Source organism: Balaenoptera musculus, chromosome 11 (assembly GCF_009873245.2).
Source record: "Balaenoptera musculus isolate JJ_BM4_2016_0621 chromosome 11, mBalMus1.pri.v3, whole genome shotgun sequence".
Classification (NCBI taxonomy): Eukaryota; Metazoa; Chordata; class Mammalia; order Artiodactyla; family Balaenopteridae; genus Balaenoptera; species Balaenoptera musculus.
Genome location: NC_045795.1, coordinates 78,749,303 through 78,768,643, shown reverse-complemented (window position 1 = coordinate 78,768,643; position 19,341 = coordinate 78,749,303). Strand labels below are relative to the sequence as shown.

The following is a 19,341-nucleotide window of genomic DNA, read 5'->3' as shown; positions in this document are numbered from 1 at the left end:
GTATATCAGCCCAGAGAACTTACCTGACACAACATCTTTGTTTAGTAGGGTCCTCCAACATTGCTGTGGCCCGCACGATTTTCCCAAACCCAGATCATTCCTGATTTTAGTTGTATCTAAGGTTGTCCTTTAGATATTAGCCTCTGGAACAGAGCTATCCCTCTTTTAGGGGAAAAAATGAACAAAGATATAGAGAAGAAACTATTTCCTAATTATATTCACAAAGTGTCTGGTCGTTATGAAATTGGCTTTTCCTTTTTGTTCTTTAGAGCCAGAGCCTGGTTAGAACATGGGGAAAAACAGTATAAATTTCTTCAAAATTATTCTGGTTTTTGATCTGCCTTCTTTTCTTTCTAGAATGATTAAATTACTCATACTATATCCTTTTGAAATAATTTTCTCAAAAGATGTCCTTAGTATAATACAGCTGTGTATCAATCTGCATGTCAGATGTTAACTTTATTTAGAGATAACATCATCTATTAAGCAAGCTTTTCCATTCACCAAATGTTTTTTTAAGGCACTTTATGTGCAGTGTAGTATAATAGGCGTAAAGCAAGATGCATATATAGAGGTATCTCTAATCCAATTCCACATATAATGCAAATATTTTCAAGCATATTTTAAGAGCACACCCCTTTTTTTTTCTCCAAAGGAAATATCATCAGATGCCCAATATTTAGAGAATAAAAGAGGCATGACTTTCAGTTAAGCCCTTGTGGCAGATCAGAGTCCTGCTTAGTTAGTCAGCTGCCTCTCTGTCCTTTGATTTCTGAAACACCTTCATGAAACTCAAGGATTTCTTGGAACTAGGTTTGAAAACTACTGATTTCACCAGCATTTCCCAAAGTACAGGGCTCTAACACTGATTCCAAGAGAATGGTCCATGGGGGAAAAAAAGAGTTTTGTAATCCAGTGATTTAAAAAAATTTTTCCTAGTCTAGCCATGCTTGGAGTGCCAAGGCCAAATGGCATGAAGTAAAGGCTCTGACAAGTCCTATATTAAAGTGTTGATTTCGCTTAACTCAGTTTCCCCAAACTTATTTTAACAGAATCTTTGGGGGATTTTCATTTGTTTGTTCTACATGAAATCTGGTAAATTACTTGAAACCTATAAATAGGAGGGGTAGATTTCACAGTGAGGAATAGGGTGGCATTTCAATGGGGCAGCTATTCCTGCCCCAGAGAATGGAATGGGGAAAGTTACAGAGATAGAAATGTATTCAAAGGGCAAGAGTTTGTGTGATTTTTTTTTTTTCTTTTTTTTTTTTTTTTTGGCTGCTTTGGGTCTTCGTTGCTGCGCGCGAGCTTTCTCTACTTGCGGAGAGCAGGGGCTACTCTTCGTTGCGGTGCGCGGGCTTCTCACTGCAGTGGCTTCTCTCTTGTTGCTGAGCAGGGGCTCTATGTGCTCGGGCTTCAGCAGTTGCAGCACGTGGGCTCAGTAATTGTGGCACGCTGGTTGTAGAGCACAGGCTCAGAAGTTGTGGTACACAGGCTTAGTTGCTCCACGGCATTTGGGATCTTCCCGGACCAGGGATCGAGCCTGTGTCCCCTGCATTGGCAGGCAGATTTTTAACCTCTGCACCACCAGGGAAGTCCCTGTGTGATTAACAGATTAACATTTCCCCCCAAAATATGGCTAACAAGAATGTACTGTTTAAAGAAATATAATTAATTTCCTGTTAATTCCTTTCCCCAAAAGAGTTTATAAACCCCTTTTAGATAGCCAGTTTATAAAATTGACATTTTAAGGAAAGTAGGAATTTTGAGTAGCAAAACCAAAATATTTTAAGCTATAGAGAAGTCTCAATTCACAGTTAACAAACATCTCCCCCTGCAAAAACCATGTTGTTGACATTGTTCTAGGAGCTTTCATTTACGTTATCTCCCTTAATCTTTATAATCCCCACAAGGTAGATATTATTGTGTCCCTGTGTTTGACTTAGAGATGTTAAACTGCCCAAAGTGTAGTAGCGAATGCTGGTGTAGGAGCATATGATGTTGGAGCACCAGTTCTAAGGCAGAGTCAGCAGGCAGCCAGATACCCAAGTTCTGGACGGAATTGTTCTAACATTCCCTTTGACTTGAGGAAAATATATGCTGTTTCCCTTCCTATAACATGGAAACCATACATATACCCCTCATCTCAAAAGTGTCAGGAAACAGGAAATGAAATAATTGGTGAATGATATGAGTTGTGGCTTAAACAGAAAGTATATTGCTAGCCTGTTAATGAATTATTTTTCTTTTGGCGCCTTGTCTCTTTGAGTTAGCTTTGTTCATATTTTAAGAAAAGTAAAAATCCTTTTTTAAAAAAATTTGCTACCGTACTCTGTAGCAGATTTTCTAATGAACTTTTTCAAAATTAAATGTTAAGTTGTAACAGTCATGACTCTCTGATAATATAAAACCCAAGAGCTGTTGGGAGGAAAAAGCAACTGACCTTAATTTGTTGAGCGTCATTGTATGTTCACAAATAGCTCCTGGCTTCTCGTACCAGCTTCATAGACACCCAGAATCTAAGAGTCAGGAAGAATTCGGGAGGTAATTGAGTCTCTGCTGAATACAGAAATCCTTACACAGTGTTTCTGACAAATCTTCTGCAACTTGCCTCATAGAAGAGAATGTAGTTTGTATGTATTCCAAAACAGGAGGTTTTAGAATCAGTCCGAAGTAGACTCCAATCCCAGCTCCCTTAGTAACCATGTGACCTTGATCAAATATTGATAGTTACACCTCTCTACAACTCAGTTTCCTTTTCTGTAAAATGTGGATAGTAATAGCACATTATTCATTGGGTCAAATAAAATTAATAAAAAAATAATTTTAAATTAAATGAAATCAAGTAAAATTAAATAAAATTAAATGAAATAAAGCATCGAATGCATTTAACACACCAGCTGGAGCATTGTGAATGCTAAAAAAGTCTTGGTAATTATTTTTTAGTAAGTGCTCAATGAATAGTTGTTATACCACCCCTGCTATGAGCAAAGGTGCCTAAGATTTGAATGAAAAAAAAAGTTTTCTGTTTACATGGTGAAATAAACTGGATTTTATCAAGTCATGGTGGGGTGGGGAATAAACACTAGCTCCTTTGCACCAGAGAGAAACAAACAAGGAAGATTTGAAAACTTTGCTTGTATTAGGTTTGTTGATGGAGGTATTACACTGACTCTGCAGCTGGGATTTGGAAACCTGGGCAGTCATTCCTTTAAGAAAATAGACTCTTAAGCATTTATTACTATTAAGCTCAACCAAGACAGTTGGAGTTTTCCCGTCTTACATTTCCCATCTGGCAATTATTGAGGGGGCCAAATTTTTAAAAGAAAAAGGAAATCAAACATGAGAAATTACTGGTATGGACTTCACAGACTTTTATTCCAGCTTTTATTTTTATATGAAGCAAGTCTACATACTTCTTTCTGACTCCCTTGTTTTTGTAACTCAAGGTGAACTAGTGAAGAGAATTCCTCCCTAAATGCCAAATTAATCATATACATCAATTTTGTGATTTGGAATAGTCATCCAGAGGACAGCCCCTGTGAGCTTGTTACCCAATGGATAATTATCTTACTGAGAAAGGCATGTGGGTCATAGAACTGATGTTTCTGGATTGAGAAATGCTTCCTGTCATTTTTTTCCCCACTTCCTCTCTCTAAGCCAAGAATGGCAAATATGTGTTAATGCCGCTGCCGAGTTCCCTCCCAGACCCAAGAGGATGTTGGCACTCCATCACAGCCTTTTCTCAGGCAGAACCTGGATTAGTTTAAGAATACTTTTGTGCCCAGATTTTCAGGAAGCTGGTACCAATCAATTGTAATTGGCATGAAGCATGAAACTATTTGCCATCTCTGAGTTAAGCCAACTAAATTGGCGTGCCTCTCGTTTCCATGCTTGCAGTTTTTCTTAATGGATTTTATTGTGCACGAACTTTGCGTACCTCTATAACGGTATACTTGCAGGGTTTTAGCATCTGTCAACCTGACTCAAAGAAGAAGAGATGCCAAGCCCCACCCTGAGCCTCTCATTAGGAAGCTTTTGACTTCAAGTTTTGACAGTTGACTGACTCTTTATGTGCACAGTGTTATCATAACCTGCCAAGTTCTTGACTCTATAAATTGGCCTTCAACAGCTTATTAGGAATTCCAACTACTGTATTCTAGCACCAACTACAGCATATGCAGAGCCTCTGCAATTCCAAAAAGTACAGCTAAACCAAATAGTGGCCCAATTCAGTTTTTTTTTTTTTTTTTTTTTACATTAAAGACACTTTGGGGCTTCCCTGGTGGCGCAGTGGTTGAGAGTCTGCCTGCCAATGCAGGGGACACGGGTTCGAGCCCTGGTCTGGGGAGATCCCACATGCTGCGGAGCAACTGGGCCCGTGAGCCACAATTACTGAGCCTGCGCGTCTGGAGCCTGTGCTCTGCAACAAGAGAGGCCGCGATAGTGAGAGGCCCGCGCACCGCGATGAAGAGTGGCCCCCACTCGCCGAAACTAGAGAAAGCCCTCGCACAGAAACGAAGACCCAACACAGCCATAAATAAATAAATTTTTTTTAAAAAGGCACTTTGTATTCAGTTGGGTCAGAAGTATGTTTTATTCTACTCCCTACCTTTAATTCTCTAGTAAGTTTTGTTCTGCTCACCAGGACTCAGGTTCTTATCCATAATGCAGTAGTCAGTTGAATTTTTTCTCTAAGATGCATTCTCAATGTAATTATAACAGCTCTATCCCTTAGTGTTTATTGACTTTTTTATATCACTGTCTCCTTGGCCTTAGGTTCAACATGCCTCATGATGACAACAATAAGTGCAAAGAAGAAGGAGTCAAGAGCCCCCAGCATGTCATGGCCCCAACACTGAACTTCTACACCAACCCCTGGATGTGGTCAAAGTGTAGTCGAAAATACATCACTGAATTTTTAGAGTAAGAGTTGAACTTTCTTTGAGCACAGCCTTCATGCTAATATCTGGCCTCCATGCAGTGAACTAATTGTGGGAAAGAAAATGTAGAGTCCAGCATTCCTTTTGAGTTGTTATTTTTGTTGACATTCCTGGGAGGAGGGAAAAGAAAAATACTCTCTGACATCTGTGTAGTTCATGTCCTCACCAGAATTTAGAAGATTACAGACTGAGCTCAAGAAAAAGGTTGGGATCTTAAAGAGAATATGTCAGTGTTGCTTCATTCTTGGTAAAGCTGTGAAATCTGTGCAGGTCTTGGGGAAGGGACCATGCATATGATGGCGTGATGAAGGAAGGCCACAAATATTTATGTGCTTCTAACTTAGTAATTTGGTGTTGGAAAGGGGTGGGGAAGTGAGACGCCCCCAAAGAACGTTACATGGGTGGATGAAAATTGCACAGACCTCCATATTGTTGAATCGAGAACATTCTCTGTCTCTCTCTTTCTCTATCTCCTTGACTCTTTCTCCTTCTCTCTTTTCTTGTTTTTTTTTTTTTAAGCTTCCCACCAGGCTGCTCAAGGATCCAGTTACATTATACAATATCCTTGTGTCACAGATTCATTGCTCGTCTCTCCCAGATGTACAAAAGGTTAAGTGATTGTCCCAAGGTCACTGGGTGTATATTTCCCCAGCCACAGGGAAGAGGGGGTTTTGTTAATCAGAACTCACCGGGTGTGAATTTTCCAGAAGAGGTGTTGTGTGTGTGTGTGTGTGTGTGTGTGTGTGTGTGTGTGTGAGTGTGTGTGGTTTTTTTAACCAGATGATCTAAAGTGTTTCTTATTGTAACGCTAAGCAAATCAGCAAATATTTACTAAACACTTGTTGTTATGGACAGGGCCCCATGCTTGGGTGAAAAAGGCACTATTTTTACCCCTAAGACACTTTACTCTATTGGAGAAGACGTCAAAAAATAAATAGGTAATTGCCCCGAAAGGTGGTAAATTCTGGAACAGGTACATATTTCCTCCTGGTTATGTTGTATGCACAGCCGGTGGTTCCACAAACAAGTATGCACCAAAAATAGAACTTCAGCTTCTGGACTCAAGTTTGGATGAAATGAATAAAACAAATACAAAAAAGGAACCATCTTCTGTACCATTAAAATGACAGAATGGCCTTCACTGTCATCCGGAGCCCTTGACAGTCATAGCTTATCCACTGCCCTCACCATCTTCGTTTTTCTGCTTTCCACAGCACTGGTTACGGCGAGTGTCTGCTTAACGAACCTGAATCCAGACCCTATCCTTTGCCTCTCCAACTGCCAGGCCTCCTTTACAACGTGAATAAACAATGTGAATTGATTTTTGGACCCGGTTCTCAGGTGTGCCCATATATGGTAAGTATCTGGGGGCCGTTTCCACCCCCATAAATGGATTCTGGACTTTTTTTTTATTCATAGTTTTCCACTGGATTCTCACTCTTAACATAAACCACTCATTGAGTGGTCCATTGACTATTAATGATAATAGTAATAATGATCATGGGGATAAACAGTAATAGTGCTCGGTGTTGCATGTGGGCCTTACCTGCACTTTTTCATTTCAGTCTCAGCCCAAAAGGGAGATGCTATTACCATTTTCATTTTATAAGTGGTAAGGGAGGCTCAGAGGGGACAAGGTTACAGAGCTCGTAATGACAGAGCTCAGCCCTTTTCTCTCCTTGTCTCCTTCCCACTGCCTTGTCCAGATGGCTTTTATTATAGGCGCTCTTCTAGATTCAGTAATTCATGAGACAGACCGGTTTCCCTGTTTTAGCTTGTCGAAGCTGTGTCCTATGACCACCTGGGGCTTGAAACTGTTTCTGGTGGTAGCTCAGCTGGCAAGTGTGTGATGCTTTGATGTATGTGTCATGGACATTTGGACCAGTGATTTGATCCAGTGGTTATCAGGAGGCATATCAGCAGAAGTGTGCTTCTCTGGGATGCCCCATTCTATTCTTTTGGGTATTTGTTTGTTTATTTTGCTGGGAGTGGTTCAGAGATAGCATGGTAAATTGGCAGGTACAGTGATTCCATGGAAATAACAAAAAATTTTCTGTAAAATGTATCTATGATTATATTCGTTTCTCTGTTACTCATGATAGCAAACATGAGGAGTAATGCACATGCCCAAGAATGGAAAGGTGAAGCAAACTATAGTATCTCCATTTAATGAAATATTATACAAAAATTGAAAAGTAACTCTATAAGGGAACATGCTCTAGCTGTAGTTTTAAATTAAAATAACAGGATAAACAATTATTTTACAGAGTATGTTCTCAATGTAAAAGGGGGAAAAAAGCTTCAAGAAAGACTGGATCATTTAAAGCTTTTTTTCTATTAAAAAATAGTAGCTTCTGAATTTTTCTACTCTGAATATTGTTTATTTTCATCATCAGGGGAAAGATTATCTTTAAAAACTATGCCTGAAATAGAGCTAAATATGTCAACTTGGATAACTCAAAAAACATAGTGTGTAGAGGGGGAAAACAGGAAGTTGTAGGATGTATCCATATATTCTGAAATATCGGACAGCATTGTTTGTTTAAAGCTGAAATGCTGTGTATTATTGATAGATATTTATACATTTGTAGTGAGAGCAATGGGAATGATGAGATGGTGAGCATCATTAGGACAGTGGTTACCTGTGGGAAGAAGGGGAAGGGATCGGGATTGAGAATGAGTGTGCATGGCATTCAGCTGGGCCTGTGAAGTCAAGTCTTCTTTCTTTGTTTGGGTGGTGGACACATGGGTATCCATTATGTTATTGTTCATACTTTTTGTATACCTGAAATATTTCATGATATTTTGTCCCTTCTTTCCTCTGACAACCCCTGAAAGCCCTAGAAAAGAGTCATAATATGATCATGGTAATATATGGCTTAGTAGGAAAAAACACCAGTTTTAGCATCAATCCAAACGTTAACTCTAATCACAACGTAACTCAAAACCCACTCTCCAATCACAGCTCATTGCAAACCTAAACTCACATCACATATTTCCAGTGTGATACTTTACTCTTTGCCAGCCTCAGTTTCCTTATCTGTAATATGGGGAGATGTTACTAGGACCAGATGACATCTCGTATGTTTCTGTTGCACAGTAGTTCCCCTTTGACACCCCCGCAAGTCCTCCCAGGCATAGAAATGTGTCTCCTGGGCTGCTCTCTGTATCTGTTGGAATATTTTATCATTTATCATACCAAGAAAAAAGTCCCTTTCTAACCTACGCTCTACATCATTGGCAAAACATTAGTTGAAAGCAGCCATTGCCTTGCTTGATATCCTCTAATCACATTGTCACTGAATTGTCATTCAACTGAATTGCGCAGATGCAGTGTAGACGGCTCTGGTGCAATAACGTGGATGGAGCGCACAAAGGCTGCCGGACTCAGCACACGCCCTGGGCTGATGGGACCGAGTGTGAGCCTGGAAAGGCAAGTAACGCCCTGATCCATCCTTCTGTTTTGGGGCAGATATGGGCAAGATTTGGGCTGTAGGCTCAGTCACCATTGTTTAGAACATAAGTTAATGCAGCATGTTTCAGCATGCATAATACTTTTTTGAGGCAGGAGGTTCAACTTTACTGTTGAAAATTGTGCAAACTTACCTTATAGCATAATACTGACACGAGGGACATAGCTATCATTATTGCCTCGATTTTAAGACATATTTTTTCTCATTATAATGTTTTTTAAATCCCAATGTGCTTTTCAATTTATGGGTACATTTAATGTGAGGTAACATTTCTTTTCTCTCTCTCTCTCTTTCTTTCTCTCTCTTCCTCTTTCTTTTGGGGTGGCAGTGAAAGGCCGTTATTAAGTTGGTGGAACGTCTTAAAATTACAGAAATATGGGAAGACTTACTGTGCTCACTACTTGGATACAAGGCTTTTCCCAGCCTGTATTGACCCCTTTAAGGCACTGTGATGTCACCTGAGATACATCCAAATCCACACTCTGAGTTGGTTATATGGCTCCTACTTATTGGTTAATAACCCAACAAAATCTGCTGCTTGTACAACCCAATGATAACAATGTCCCAGCAACTAGGAATATGATTAATGCAAGCTTTTGCACCTGGTGTCCTGGTGTCCATCTAAAAAAAAAAAAAAAAAAAGGTAGTATGTTATGGATTTGGTTACAAAAAGTTTTAGATATAAACCTGATTTTTTAATCCATACAAAAAATGGTGTTCAGTCACTCACCTATGATGTAATCCCTGTACTATATCTGAGTCTCATGTTATCCTTACATAAGTTTTTTCCTTCTCTCATTGTCCACTTTACTCACTTTTAATATTTTGTTCTCATTTTCTGTTCTTCTACTTTACCTTGTGGAATCAGTAGCCCCCAGAGTGTTTCCATGGAAACATGGGGTCCTCAGAGGTGAGGAACTTAACCGTCCCTTCCCCAGTTTTATAGATAGCAAACAGAAAAGAGAAGTGACTTGCCCAAGGTCATTCAGCCCATTCAGGGCAGAGTCCTCACACACCCTACCCACTCCCTTCCCAATTCTCTCCTTTGCTTTCTTTGTCTGAAGGGGCTGCAGGGTCCACAGGAGTGGCCATAACTCAAGCTCACTGAGCTCTTTAAGTTTTCCATGGTCAAACAGGAGAACTAGTGGCTTATCCACTCATTTCTCAGAGTGGTTTTCTTATTTTTTAAATTTTATTAGGGTGGTTTTATAAAATTGTAATGAAGGTGATTTTTCACTTGATTTAGCTTGGTTACTCCCTCAGCTCTGGGCTCACTTCTCGATGCCTAGGACCTTAGCAATCGAGAATACAGCTTTCTCCAGGAGCCGCCTAAGAAAACAGCCTAAGGACATAGGCATAACAGTTTCTGCACCGCACCTTTCATCAGCTGAAGAAGAAATATATCTCCTTGGCCAGAGTGAACCTTTCACATTTTGCAAAACATTTTACTCGAAGTTCTGATGGCCAGAGGATCATAGGTTTGAGTGGGGATATGGTTCTCAGGTTTCCATGGCAGCCATCAAGCATTCACTCTTTCTTCCCAAATGAAGATATGGCCTCAGAGTCCTTCTAAACACAGTGACCCCTATAGCTGCTCTCAGTTGGTGGGAGATGACAGTAGACATGGTATCTAGTTGACAACTTGGCTAGCTGGCTTGAGTTGGAGCCAGCCAACTATATATTTAAATGGAGTCTGTCTGAGCTCAAAAAAATCACTGGTATTATGTCATGGTTCTTAGTCAATCTGATGCACCCACCTGCTATGTCTATTTCTGACACATGTTACTGCTGGAAAAACCATAACAAAGTAGAGCTTTCAATTGTATGATGAAATGAATTGTATTTAGTAAAATCGTCATGTATAGGCTACCACGCTCCATGTAGTACTATGGTATCCCAGTCAATTGTGGAGCACAGAACCTGGGAAGATGTCTGTTGTGTCTTTTTCTAATCTTCTGTTTTTGTAACGAAACAGAAAATAAGAGATTGCACGGTAATCTTATACCTGACAAATGGGGAAATTGGGGAGATCTTTCAGAAAACATTTCCCTTGTATGCTTTTGTTCAGCAAAAGCAAGAGACATCAAGGCATTCCAAAAGGCAGATTCAGAACACCTTCAGAGAAGCAGCTATGTGGAGAACATGATAGGTACATTTTTAGTTTGTTTTAGAAAAGCGGCTAAGTCTAGCAACTTATATTAAAGATGTGGATGTTCATTTGTTTATTCCCCAGAAGAACATTTATGCATTTTACAAATAAGATGGTGAATATGTTGGCATAGACATTCTTTGTGTTTTTCCATTTCGCTTTTGTTTTCATAGAATTGGCAGTAAAACCTTATCCTTTTCTCTAGCAAATTCTGTATCCCTTTACTGCTGGGTTAATTCTTTTTTTTTCTTTCTCTTCTCTCTGCCCTGCTCCCTCAGCAGTAATCTGTCTTGGGTTGCTGACACAATGTTATTTTGATGAATGACTCTCTCATGTCGTTTTATTTTCTCCATTCTCTTCTTAAGTCCATTAACATTTTCATTTTAACCCTGTTTGTAAATCTGAGATTTGAAACTCTTATGTTTTAAGCCTCCTTGGGACAAAACTGACCTCCAAGTCGTTCTTCCAATCTCAAAAAGAGCATTTATGTAAAATATCATTTAAGTGGTTCTGAACACTTTTAGGAAAGGCTGACTATATTTCGGCTCTGGCTCCAGTAGCCGCTAATGCTTTGTTATGATGTAATGGCTTTTCCAGTATATAATTATTGTTTGTTCAATTCCTGCTAAAATAGATTATCTTGATACATACTCGCCAAACAGTCCCCATTTCCAGCCTCTGTCGCCTCAGGTTCTTCCCCTCTTCCTCTGAGGTTCTCCCTCCCCTGTGACGCCCTGCCAGTGGTCATATCAGTAAGAAATGTTTAATTTGCAGATGAATTTTTAATTAGGTTTTCTTTTAAAAAAGGGACCCTATGAGGACATTTGAATCCAGTGCTGAATGGCAACACTCTGCTTAACCTATGCCCTTATTCTGCTCTGGTTTATGGTAATGCTTAATGAGAATTATGGTCTCTTTGAAGATTATTCTTGTATGGAGGTAGAGTCTATAGAATAGAGCGGCCAATAGATTGAAGACTGAAGTGACATGAGGAAAAAATGTATTTACAGACAAATTCTCATTATGAAAGTCCATGACTAGTCATAGGAATGTTCTCCCTAGTGTGTAGAATTTATAAAATGTGTACCTGGCGTCAAGATTTGATGGCTGAATTTGGGCATCAGCTGTGACCTCAATTGTATATTAGTTAGGAATTTTGTTCAGGTCAGACCAAATTATAGTAGTGTAAGCAAATTGGCTCTTTTTCTGACACACACACAAAAAACTAGTCAGAGGTAGGCAGGTCATGGAGCTATTATGGTAGGTCTACAAAATCATCAGAGACCCAGGCTCCTAATTTCTTTCTGCTCTACTATCATATGCAAATGGCCATCATCCTCAGAGTCACAAAATAGCTGCTATAGCTCCAGCCATCAACTCTGAGTCCCGGGCAGAATGAAGCCAAAGGGCAAGGAACAAAGGGGCAAAAGGACCTTCCCAGGAATCTGACCCAGTGAATTCTGCTGACATCTCTTTGACCATTCCTATCTATACAAGAATCCAGGGAAATATAGAGTATATTAATAAGGATGAAGGAGAGAATAGATATTGGTTAGACACATTGGAGTGTCAGCCTCACCTAACCATCTCATTAATCTTGCTTTTAAATTTCAGTCTTTATTTAGATGTCAACAGTTGTTCCCATTTGCTCACAGTTGAGAGACAGCATGTGTCACAGCTAAGAGTATGCACTCTGGAGCCAGATTGTCTGTGTTTCAGTATCAGCTCAGCCCCTTACCAGATGTTTGACATCAGCCTCCCTGTGCCTCCATTTTCTTTTCTGTAGAAATCGGGGTAATAATAGTACCTATTTCATAGTATGCTGTGAGGATTAAGTAAGTTAATACATACACAGCGCTTAGAACAATGCCTGGCAAATGTTAAGTGCTATGTAAATATTTGCTTTTATTATTACAAACCTTATTCAAGTTGGGTCTCCTATGTGCTCAGCTGTGTACTAGGTGCTTTCCATACATTGTCTCATGTTATACTCAAAACAACTTTGGCAGGTAGGTCCCCATTTTTCAGCTATGGAAGTAGAGTTCAGTGACTCACCCGAGGTCACAGTTAGTTTGTAGAATGGCCATCCCACACCACCAGACTGTTTGCCTGCTAAGCTTTGTCCCCTTAAGACCTGCTCTGTCCGATATGGCAGCTACTAGCTACCCATGACTGGCGAGCATTTGAAATGTCAGTCTGAACTGAAATGTGCTAAAATGAAAATACACACCAGGTGTTAAAAATCTAGCGTGAAAAAGAAAGTGTGGGAAAAAATCTTATTTATAATTTTATGTTGATTACATGGAGACATAGTAATGTCTTAGACATTTTGAGCTAAATAAAATATATTAAGGTTATGTTCAGTGTTCTTTTTACTTGTTTTAATGTGGCTGCTAAAATTTTTTAAATTACATATGTGGCACATGTTACATTCTTACTGGATAGTGGTGCTCTAGACCAAGCTGCCTCTCATTGATTTTATGTACATATATTCCAAGGAATGTTCAAGACCGCTGTAAAGACAACTATAAAATGATTTCAGGGAGTAATGTGGTCACCTCTGCCCTCATTTCTCGGATGCAGAGTTGCCCAAGATTCTCTGGATGCCGAACCTTTTAAGCCTCAACCAAACAGCCCAGGAAAAGGGATGTGTTCTCAGATACTCAGGAGGGTAATTACAAGGGAGAAGGCAGGGCAGAACAGAGAAAGCCTAACTGCGCTCTTTAAAATAATTGTTCGCCAGACCTTTGCTGGGACTGGCCATTGACTGAGGCTTCACCAACCTCTTATCTGTTCCCTTTCCCCACACGCTCCCCCCACCGCCTGGCCTCCAGGCTACTCTGCTTCTAACCTCCGTGCCTGGGTCCTCCCTGCGGATAAATCACAGTGGCCACCACCAGCTCCGCTTCAGAGATCTGAGCGAGCGGCAGGGCGTCACCCTCCTGCCGCCACTGCTGCCCCTCTTCCTTTGTCCATTGCTCAGTGACCTCGGCTTTGTGTCAGGGCCTCACACCCCAACAATGGCAGAGGGTTGAAATGGGCTTCTCCACTCACTTGTCCTGCTGAGGAGTTTTACTTTGTTTTGCTTTAAGCATCATGGCCTTCTTCCTGCTCTAGGCTGCAGAACAGAAACCATTAGTAACCAAAAAGCAATAAAGTTTAGGGCTCTCTGTAATGTGTCCATTTTTGCTTTAGTCTCATCCTGTGTGCTCTGCTAGAGTGAGTTTATAGGAATCATGTAACTAGCTTTTTTTTCCCTCTCCCATTTAATTAAAATTGGTTTTCAAATCTGTGAGGAGCAGTAAAGCATTGTATTTTACCAGACTCATGACATCTCTAGGCCTTGTTAATGGAGATGCACTATGCAAATCCAATAACTCATTTCAGCCCTGTCTACAACCAGTAGACAGCCCATTTCCACGCCTCATTTTTCCAAGTAGACTAATTGAGCGCTTCTAGGCTGGCCATGGGACTTACCCTAACAGCCTGGAGCCAGCCACTCATTGGCCAGTTTTATTCAAGCCAGTGGTAAATGAAGACACAGCCTAAAACCACTAAGCCCAAGATTAAACTCCCTACCATTTCCATGACTCACGTAGATGATGAAATTGTAGCATCTCAAACCAGCACATGGAAAACAATGCAAGTGTGGTATATTTAAAAGGACAGCGGGTCCTACAATATCTCAAGAACCGAGCTCTCCCTCACTGTTCCCCTTATTAAATACAGCACTGCAAGTTTGGATTTTGTGTTCCCAAAGAAATGGAGGTCCCTGTGACTGATGGATCCTGGGGAAGTTGGAGTCACTTTGGAACCTGCTCAAGAACATGTGGAGGGGGTATCAAAACAGCTGTTCGAGAGTGCAACAGACCAGAGTAAGTCCTAGAACTCGTCACTCTTATTATTGGGGTAGCAGGGGTGAAAAATTCCTAAAGGGGATAATTTAGCTGGAGGCAAGTAAAGAGCTCTTTCCAAATTAGACATTGGGTAGACATCTAGAGCTGCCCAGACCAATGTTATCTAAGCTCTATCTCTCTGTATTATTATTTTTCTCCTGTGACCCTTTATTATTAAAAGTTAAGTTTCTTAAATGGTAAATGCTTTGTGTTGGTTGGTCAACAATTTTGACAGTCAGGTATATCTCACTGCCTGCCCCCCCGCCCCCGCCCAGAGCTTGGGATAGCACACTAATAAAGTGAACAAGTGGATTTTCATGAGGAAACAAAGAAATCGGACATTTCCTTCCAGATTGTAGATAAATGTATCCTTTCCAGTTAGCTACTGAAACGCTGAAAAGGGCACACAGACCCCCAAGGCGGCATGAGTGAACCCCAGGGGACCTGGAACCCTAAGTCAGGATTTACTTTTGAATCAAAAGTAAAGTAAACTGCTTTTCAGGATAATTCTCAGAGTGTGACCATGACTGTCTCTACCAGTAGAACCTTGTTGAAACTTACAAGCTCAAATAAAGCCCACAGGCTTCTTTCCCAACATCTTATCATGATAGATATGTGTTTGGGGAGAGGCTATTTATAAGTGGATATAAAAAGTTGCTATCTTCATTATAAGTAATGACATCAAATTTTGTGTGGATGTAAGATGCATAAAGTTGAAAGGGATAGAAAATAATACATGATATTATTGCCATTGAACCTATGTAGCCCGAGAGGTCTTCCCAGATGAGTGTTTAGATGTGCAAACTCACAACCATTTTTAAGAACCAGCTGCGTTGGAATTTTGTAAAAGGGTTTGGCTCAGCAGTACTCATTTATTTTTAACAGCCTACATTAAGGATAGCAGACTGGATTGTAGAGAGAAGCAAGCAGGTAGAGGAGCAAAGTAGGCTTGTGCAGTAGACTAGGTTGTACTGTAGAGTACTGCAGACCAAGGGTGGGGTGCTTCTAATTTTTTATAAGGAGAATATGAATTGTGTATACCAAAAAGGACATAGCTTTAGCCTGCTGTTGCAAGCCCTGGTCTAAATAAATAATCTGTATAGTCCAAATCACAGATGGTGATCAGTTTATTTTAATTTATTTTTGTTCACAGTCCAACATTATTTCATATCCACGTAATATTAATCTCTAAGGACAAGGAAAGAGCTATAAGACACAGGCTCTGGTCTGTAAAAGTAACACTGTAGCTATGGATATAAACTAATACATGTTAGATTTTTCCATAGCGTCTATACTTAGTATTAGTTTTTAAAATAATAATATAAATATAGTAGATGCTTTCAAAAAATTCAGATACAAAAGTATATCATATAAAAACTTCCTGCCATTATTATTCTTACCCCCAATACTCCCCCACAAGAAATAACCACTAAAAAATAATTTGTTGTATGTTATTTCAAACTTTTAAAAGAGATTATAGATGTAATATGTATTATATGAAATAAATATTACAGAATATAAAATAAGGGTCATCCTATATATATTGTTCCACAACTTGCTTGTTAAAAGCAGTTATATATCCTAGCTACTTGTACTGTTGAAGTTTTAAAATAAAACATTTTAAGCTAGCAGCAGATATGATGAATTCTTTTAAAACTTAAAAACTCTTGGGTGGCTACATTGAACCAAATCGTGATTATTAGAGTAAGCTATTATTATCATGAGAGTGTGGATATTGCAAACAGTAGGTGCTTTTAACATTTTGACTCAAGAATATTCCGTTCAAAAGAAGTGGGGGGTTGTTTTTGTTTTTTTAAATAGTCTTAGAATAATTCTAAAAGTAGTGTGGAAAGTGGAAAGAGATAAATCACTCCATAATTGGAATGGAGCAGACAAAGAAAATCACCCAGTGTAAAGATCTCAGCAGGAAAAGATCTTGAGCTTCAAAGTGAAACAAAGATCCTCTCATTCAGAAGTTAGGAACCGATCATTAAAGACTTCAATTAGAGGTCCTTGTCCTGGCTGTTTGCTATGGGAGGTTTTAAAATAATACAATCCACCTAGTTGAGTGTCAGCACTGACATCATTTCATTAAAACTCCTCCAAGTTATTTGCACTTCGGGATGTCCCTGTGAACTAAGGAAGGAGTCTGCCTCTTAAAACCAAGGTTATGATGGCACTGGGGGAGTCAATTAGACAAGGGAAAGGGACACTGAAAAGGGAAAGTCAGGTCCAAATCAGTTTAAGAGCTTGTTCAGAGAAATTCGCAGAGCAAATGGTTCATTATGTAGAATGTGGAAGTGGTTGCTGTCCTGATTCTCAGGAAGTTTCAGGGAATGCAGCCCCTCCCAGCGCCCCCATTGCTGGCAAAATGCTTTTCTCAGTTTGCGGAGCCCTTAGAATATAATGAAGATCTCCATTTTCAGAATCCAAGGTATACCTTTATTGAGAACACTGGGTTGTTCTTATGTTTTCACTGTATTCATGTGATTCAAAAATGTATTTATTTAGCATCTGGATACTTTTAAGCTATATTTTTAGGTTTTTTTTTTTTCCTTGAAAGCATGCAAGCTAAAAAAGAGACGCAGCCTTGCCATGTGCATGGGATCATGCTACACTTGATGAGCAAGCTTTAGAAAGCATATTCTTTCTAATTTCATATCCCAAAAAAGTTGTTGGTCCCAACTGGTTCACCATCATGAGAATGGAGCCCTAATGTTTTATCTTTAAATGCTTTATTTTTTTAATCTCATTTTTTTTTCCTAAAATTTTTTTTTTAATGGCTGTACCATTTATTTATTTTTTTTAATATTTTAAATTTATTTATTTACTTATGGCTGTGTTAGGTCTTCATTTCTGTGCGAGGGCTTTCTCTAGTTGCGGCAAGTGGGGGCCGCTCCTCATCGCGGTGCGCGGGCCTCTCACTATCGTGGCCTCTCTTGTTGCGGAGCACAGGCTCCAGACGCGCAGGCTCAGTAGTTGTGGCTCACGGGCCTAGTTGCTCCGCGGCATGTGGGATCTTCCCAGACCAGGGCTCGAACCCGTGTCCCCTACATTGGCAGGCAGATTCTCAACCACTGCGCCACCAGGGAAGCCCTTAATACCATTTTTGACTGATGCCCTACATATAAGATAAGCATATGTTCTGGTTTGTAAGGATGGTCCCAGTTTACATCTATTGTCCTGGAGAAGTTATTGATAGCTCCCCTTTCAATTCTCAAAGTGTCCTGAATTAAACAATTATGTGGTCACCTGATCTATAAGAAACATGTAATAGAATAAAATTTGAAATCAGAATGACCAAAAACATAACTTGGAGTACCAAAACAAGACAAAGCATTGGAAATAGAAGATGCATTACCAGGCCTTTGGCCCATATACTTGTTGTTTTGTGCTCTAAATTTGGCTCTGAGCTTCCTGGTGGCTGGAACAAAATGGTTTATAGAATTGTTATAGTCTATCAAACTAAAAAAATCACACGAGTTCTTTAGGAAGGGCAAAGTATTTCCTTCTTCTCGTGCTTCTCTTTTGCTTTTAAATTAGGAGATAGCTTAAATTAAAGAATAATAATAAACTCATAGATTTGAGAAAAGACAGGATTTGTGAACTAAATATTTCCCATTTAGGCTTTGAGCATAGCAACTGCTTATGAAATCTTCCATAAAAGGGAATAAACATATGTCTGTTTCATCTAAGAAAACCAATCTCTCATTTGGCTGTAAAGAATGGCAGCAAAGTTTTTTTGAGCGCTGAGTTGGATGAATTTACAGATGGTCCCCAACTTAATGATGGTTAGACTTAAGATTCCTTTACGGTGGTGCAAAAGCAATTCTCGTTCAGTAGAAAGAGTGCTTCAAATTTTGAATTTTGGTCTTTGGTCGGGCTAGTGATACGCAGTACGATGCGCTGTTGACGTTGGGCAGCGGTGGCCACTGCACCTCCCGGTCAGCCACGCGATCGTGAGGGTAAACAGCTAATACACTTAGGACCATTCTGTACCCAGGTACCCCTTCTGCTTTTTACTTTCAGTATAGTCTTCAATACATTATAAGAGACAGTCAATACTTTATTATAAAAAATAAGCTTTGTGTTAGATGATTTTGCCCAACTGGAGGCTAACCTGAGCGTTTTGAGCATATTAAAGGTAGGCTAGGCCAAGCTAGGAAGTTCAGTAGGTTAAGTGCATTAAATGAATTTTCGACTTAAGATATTTTCAAATTACAATGGGTTTAACAGGGCATAACCCCATCATAAGTCAAGAAGGATCTGTCTTTTGAAATATTGAGAATTGGTTGCTGTGGGAGAGCCATTAACTAATGAATGAATAGAGATATCCAGTCCCATAGACTGCCCCATTTGGCAGAATTATTAATGATCGCTAGTATGGTTCCCTGGCCCACCCCATCTAATCCTTGAATATTCTTTCAGCATTCTCCGTAATTGGTCATTAGACCCCTTCTTAAAACCCTCCAAATATAGAAAATACACTACCTTCTCAGGCCGCCTGTTGTATCATTAGAAATTTCTTCCTTGTGCTAACTGTAATTCATCGTAAGTAAACATAGATGTTCAGATTTCTGTTCAAACCCATTTGCAGACCAAAGTTTAGCTTTCCTTGAGAGTAGAATGCACCTGCCATGATCTTTGCAAAAATTCTTTCATAGCTTTGGCCATGCAGCATCGTGAATTTTCTTTGTATATATGATTCAGCTTGCCTGTGCTGAACATAGTTACTTTCATAGTAATTAATCAGCAATTTCCTTAAGTCCTTTCCATCCCTATTTGACAAGCATTATTTTAAAAGGATCTTAATAGTTGGAAAATGTGATTAATATTATTTTTAAAGCTACATTTCCTATAATTTTCAGTATTTGCCTATA

General features: G+C 39.6%; 1 protein-coding gene across 2 annotated transcripts in view; it reads left to right on the top strand.

The window, feature by feature from the left end:
• Nucleotides 1–19,341, top strand: part of ADAMTS9 (ADAM metallopeptidase with thrombospondin type 1 motif 9) — a 169,695-nt gene that overhangs the window by 31,938 nt on the left and 118,416 nt on the right. For both annotated transcript variants that reach the window (XM_036868421.1, XM_036868422.1), the window contains 4 exons: nucleotides 4,780–4,926; nucleotides 6,158–6,299; nucleotides 8,272–8,376; nucleotides 14,295–14,440. In XM_036868421.1, the coding sequence (XP_036724316.1) occupies nucleotides 4,780–4,926; nucleotides 6,158–6,299; nucleotides 8,272–8,376; nucleotides 14,295–14,440 (540 nt within the window). The remainder of the gene's footprint in view (nucleotides 1–4,779; nucleotides 4,927–6,157; nucleotides 6,300–8,271; nucleotides 8,377–14,294; nucleotides 14,441–19,341) is intronic.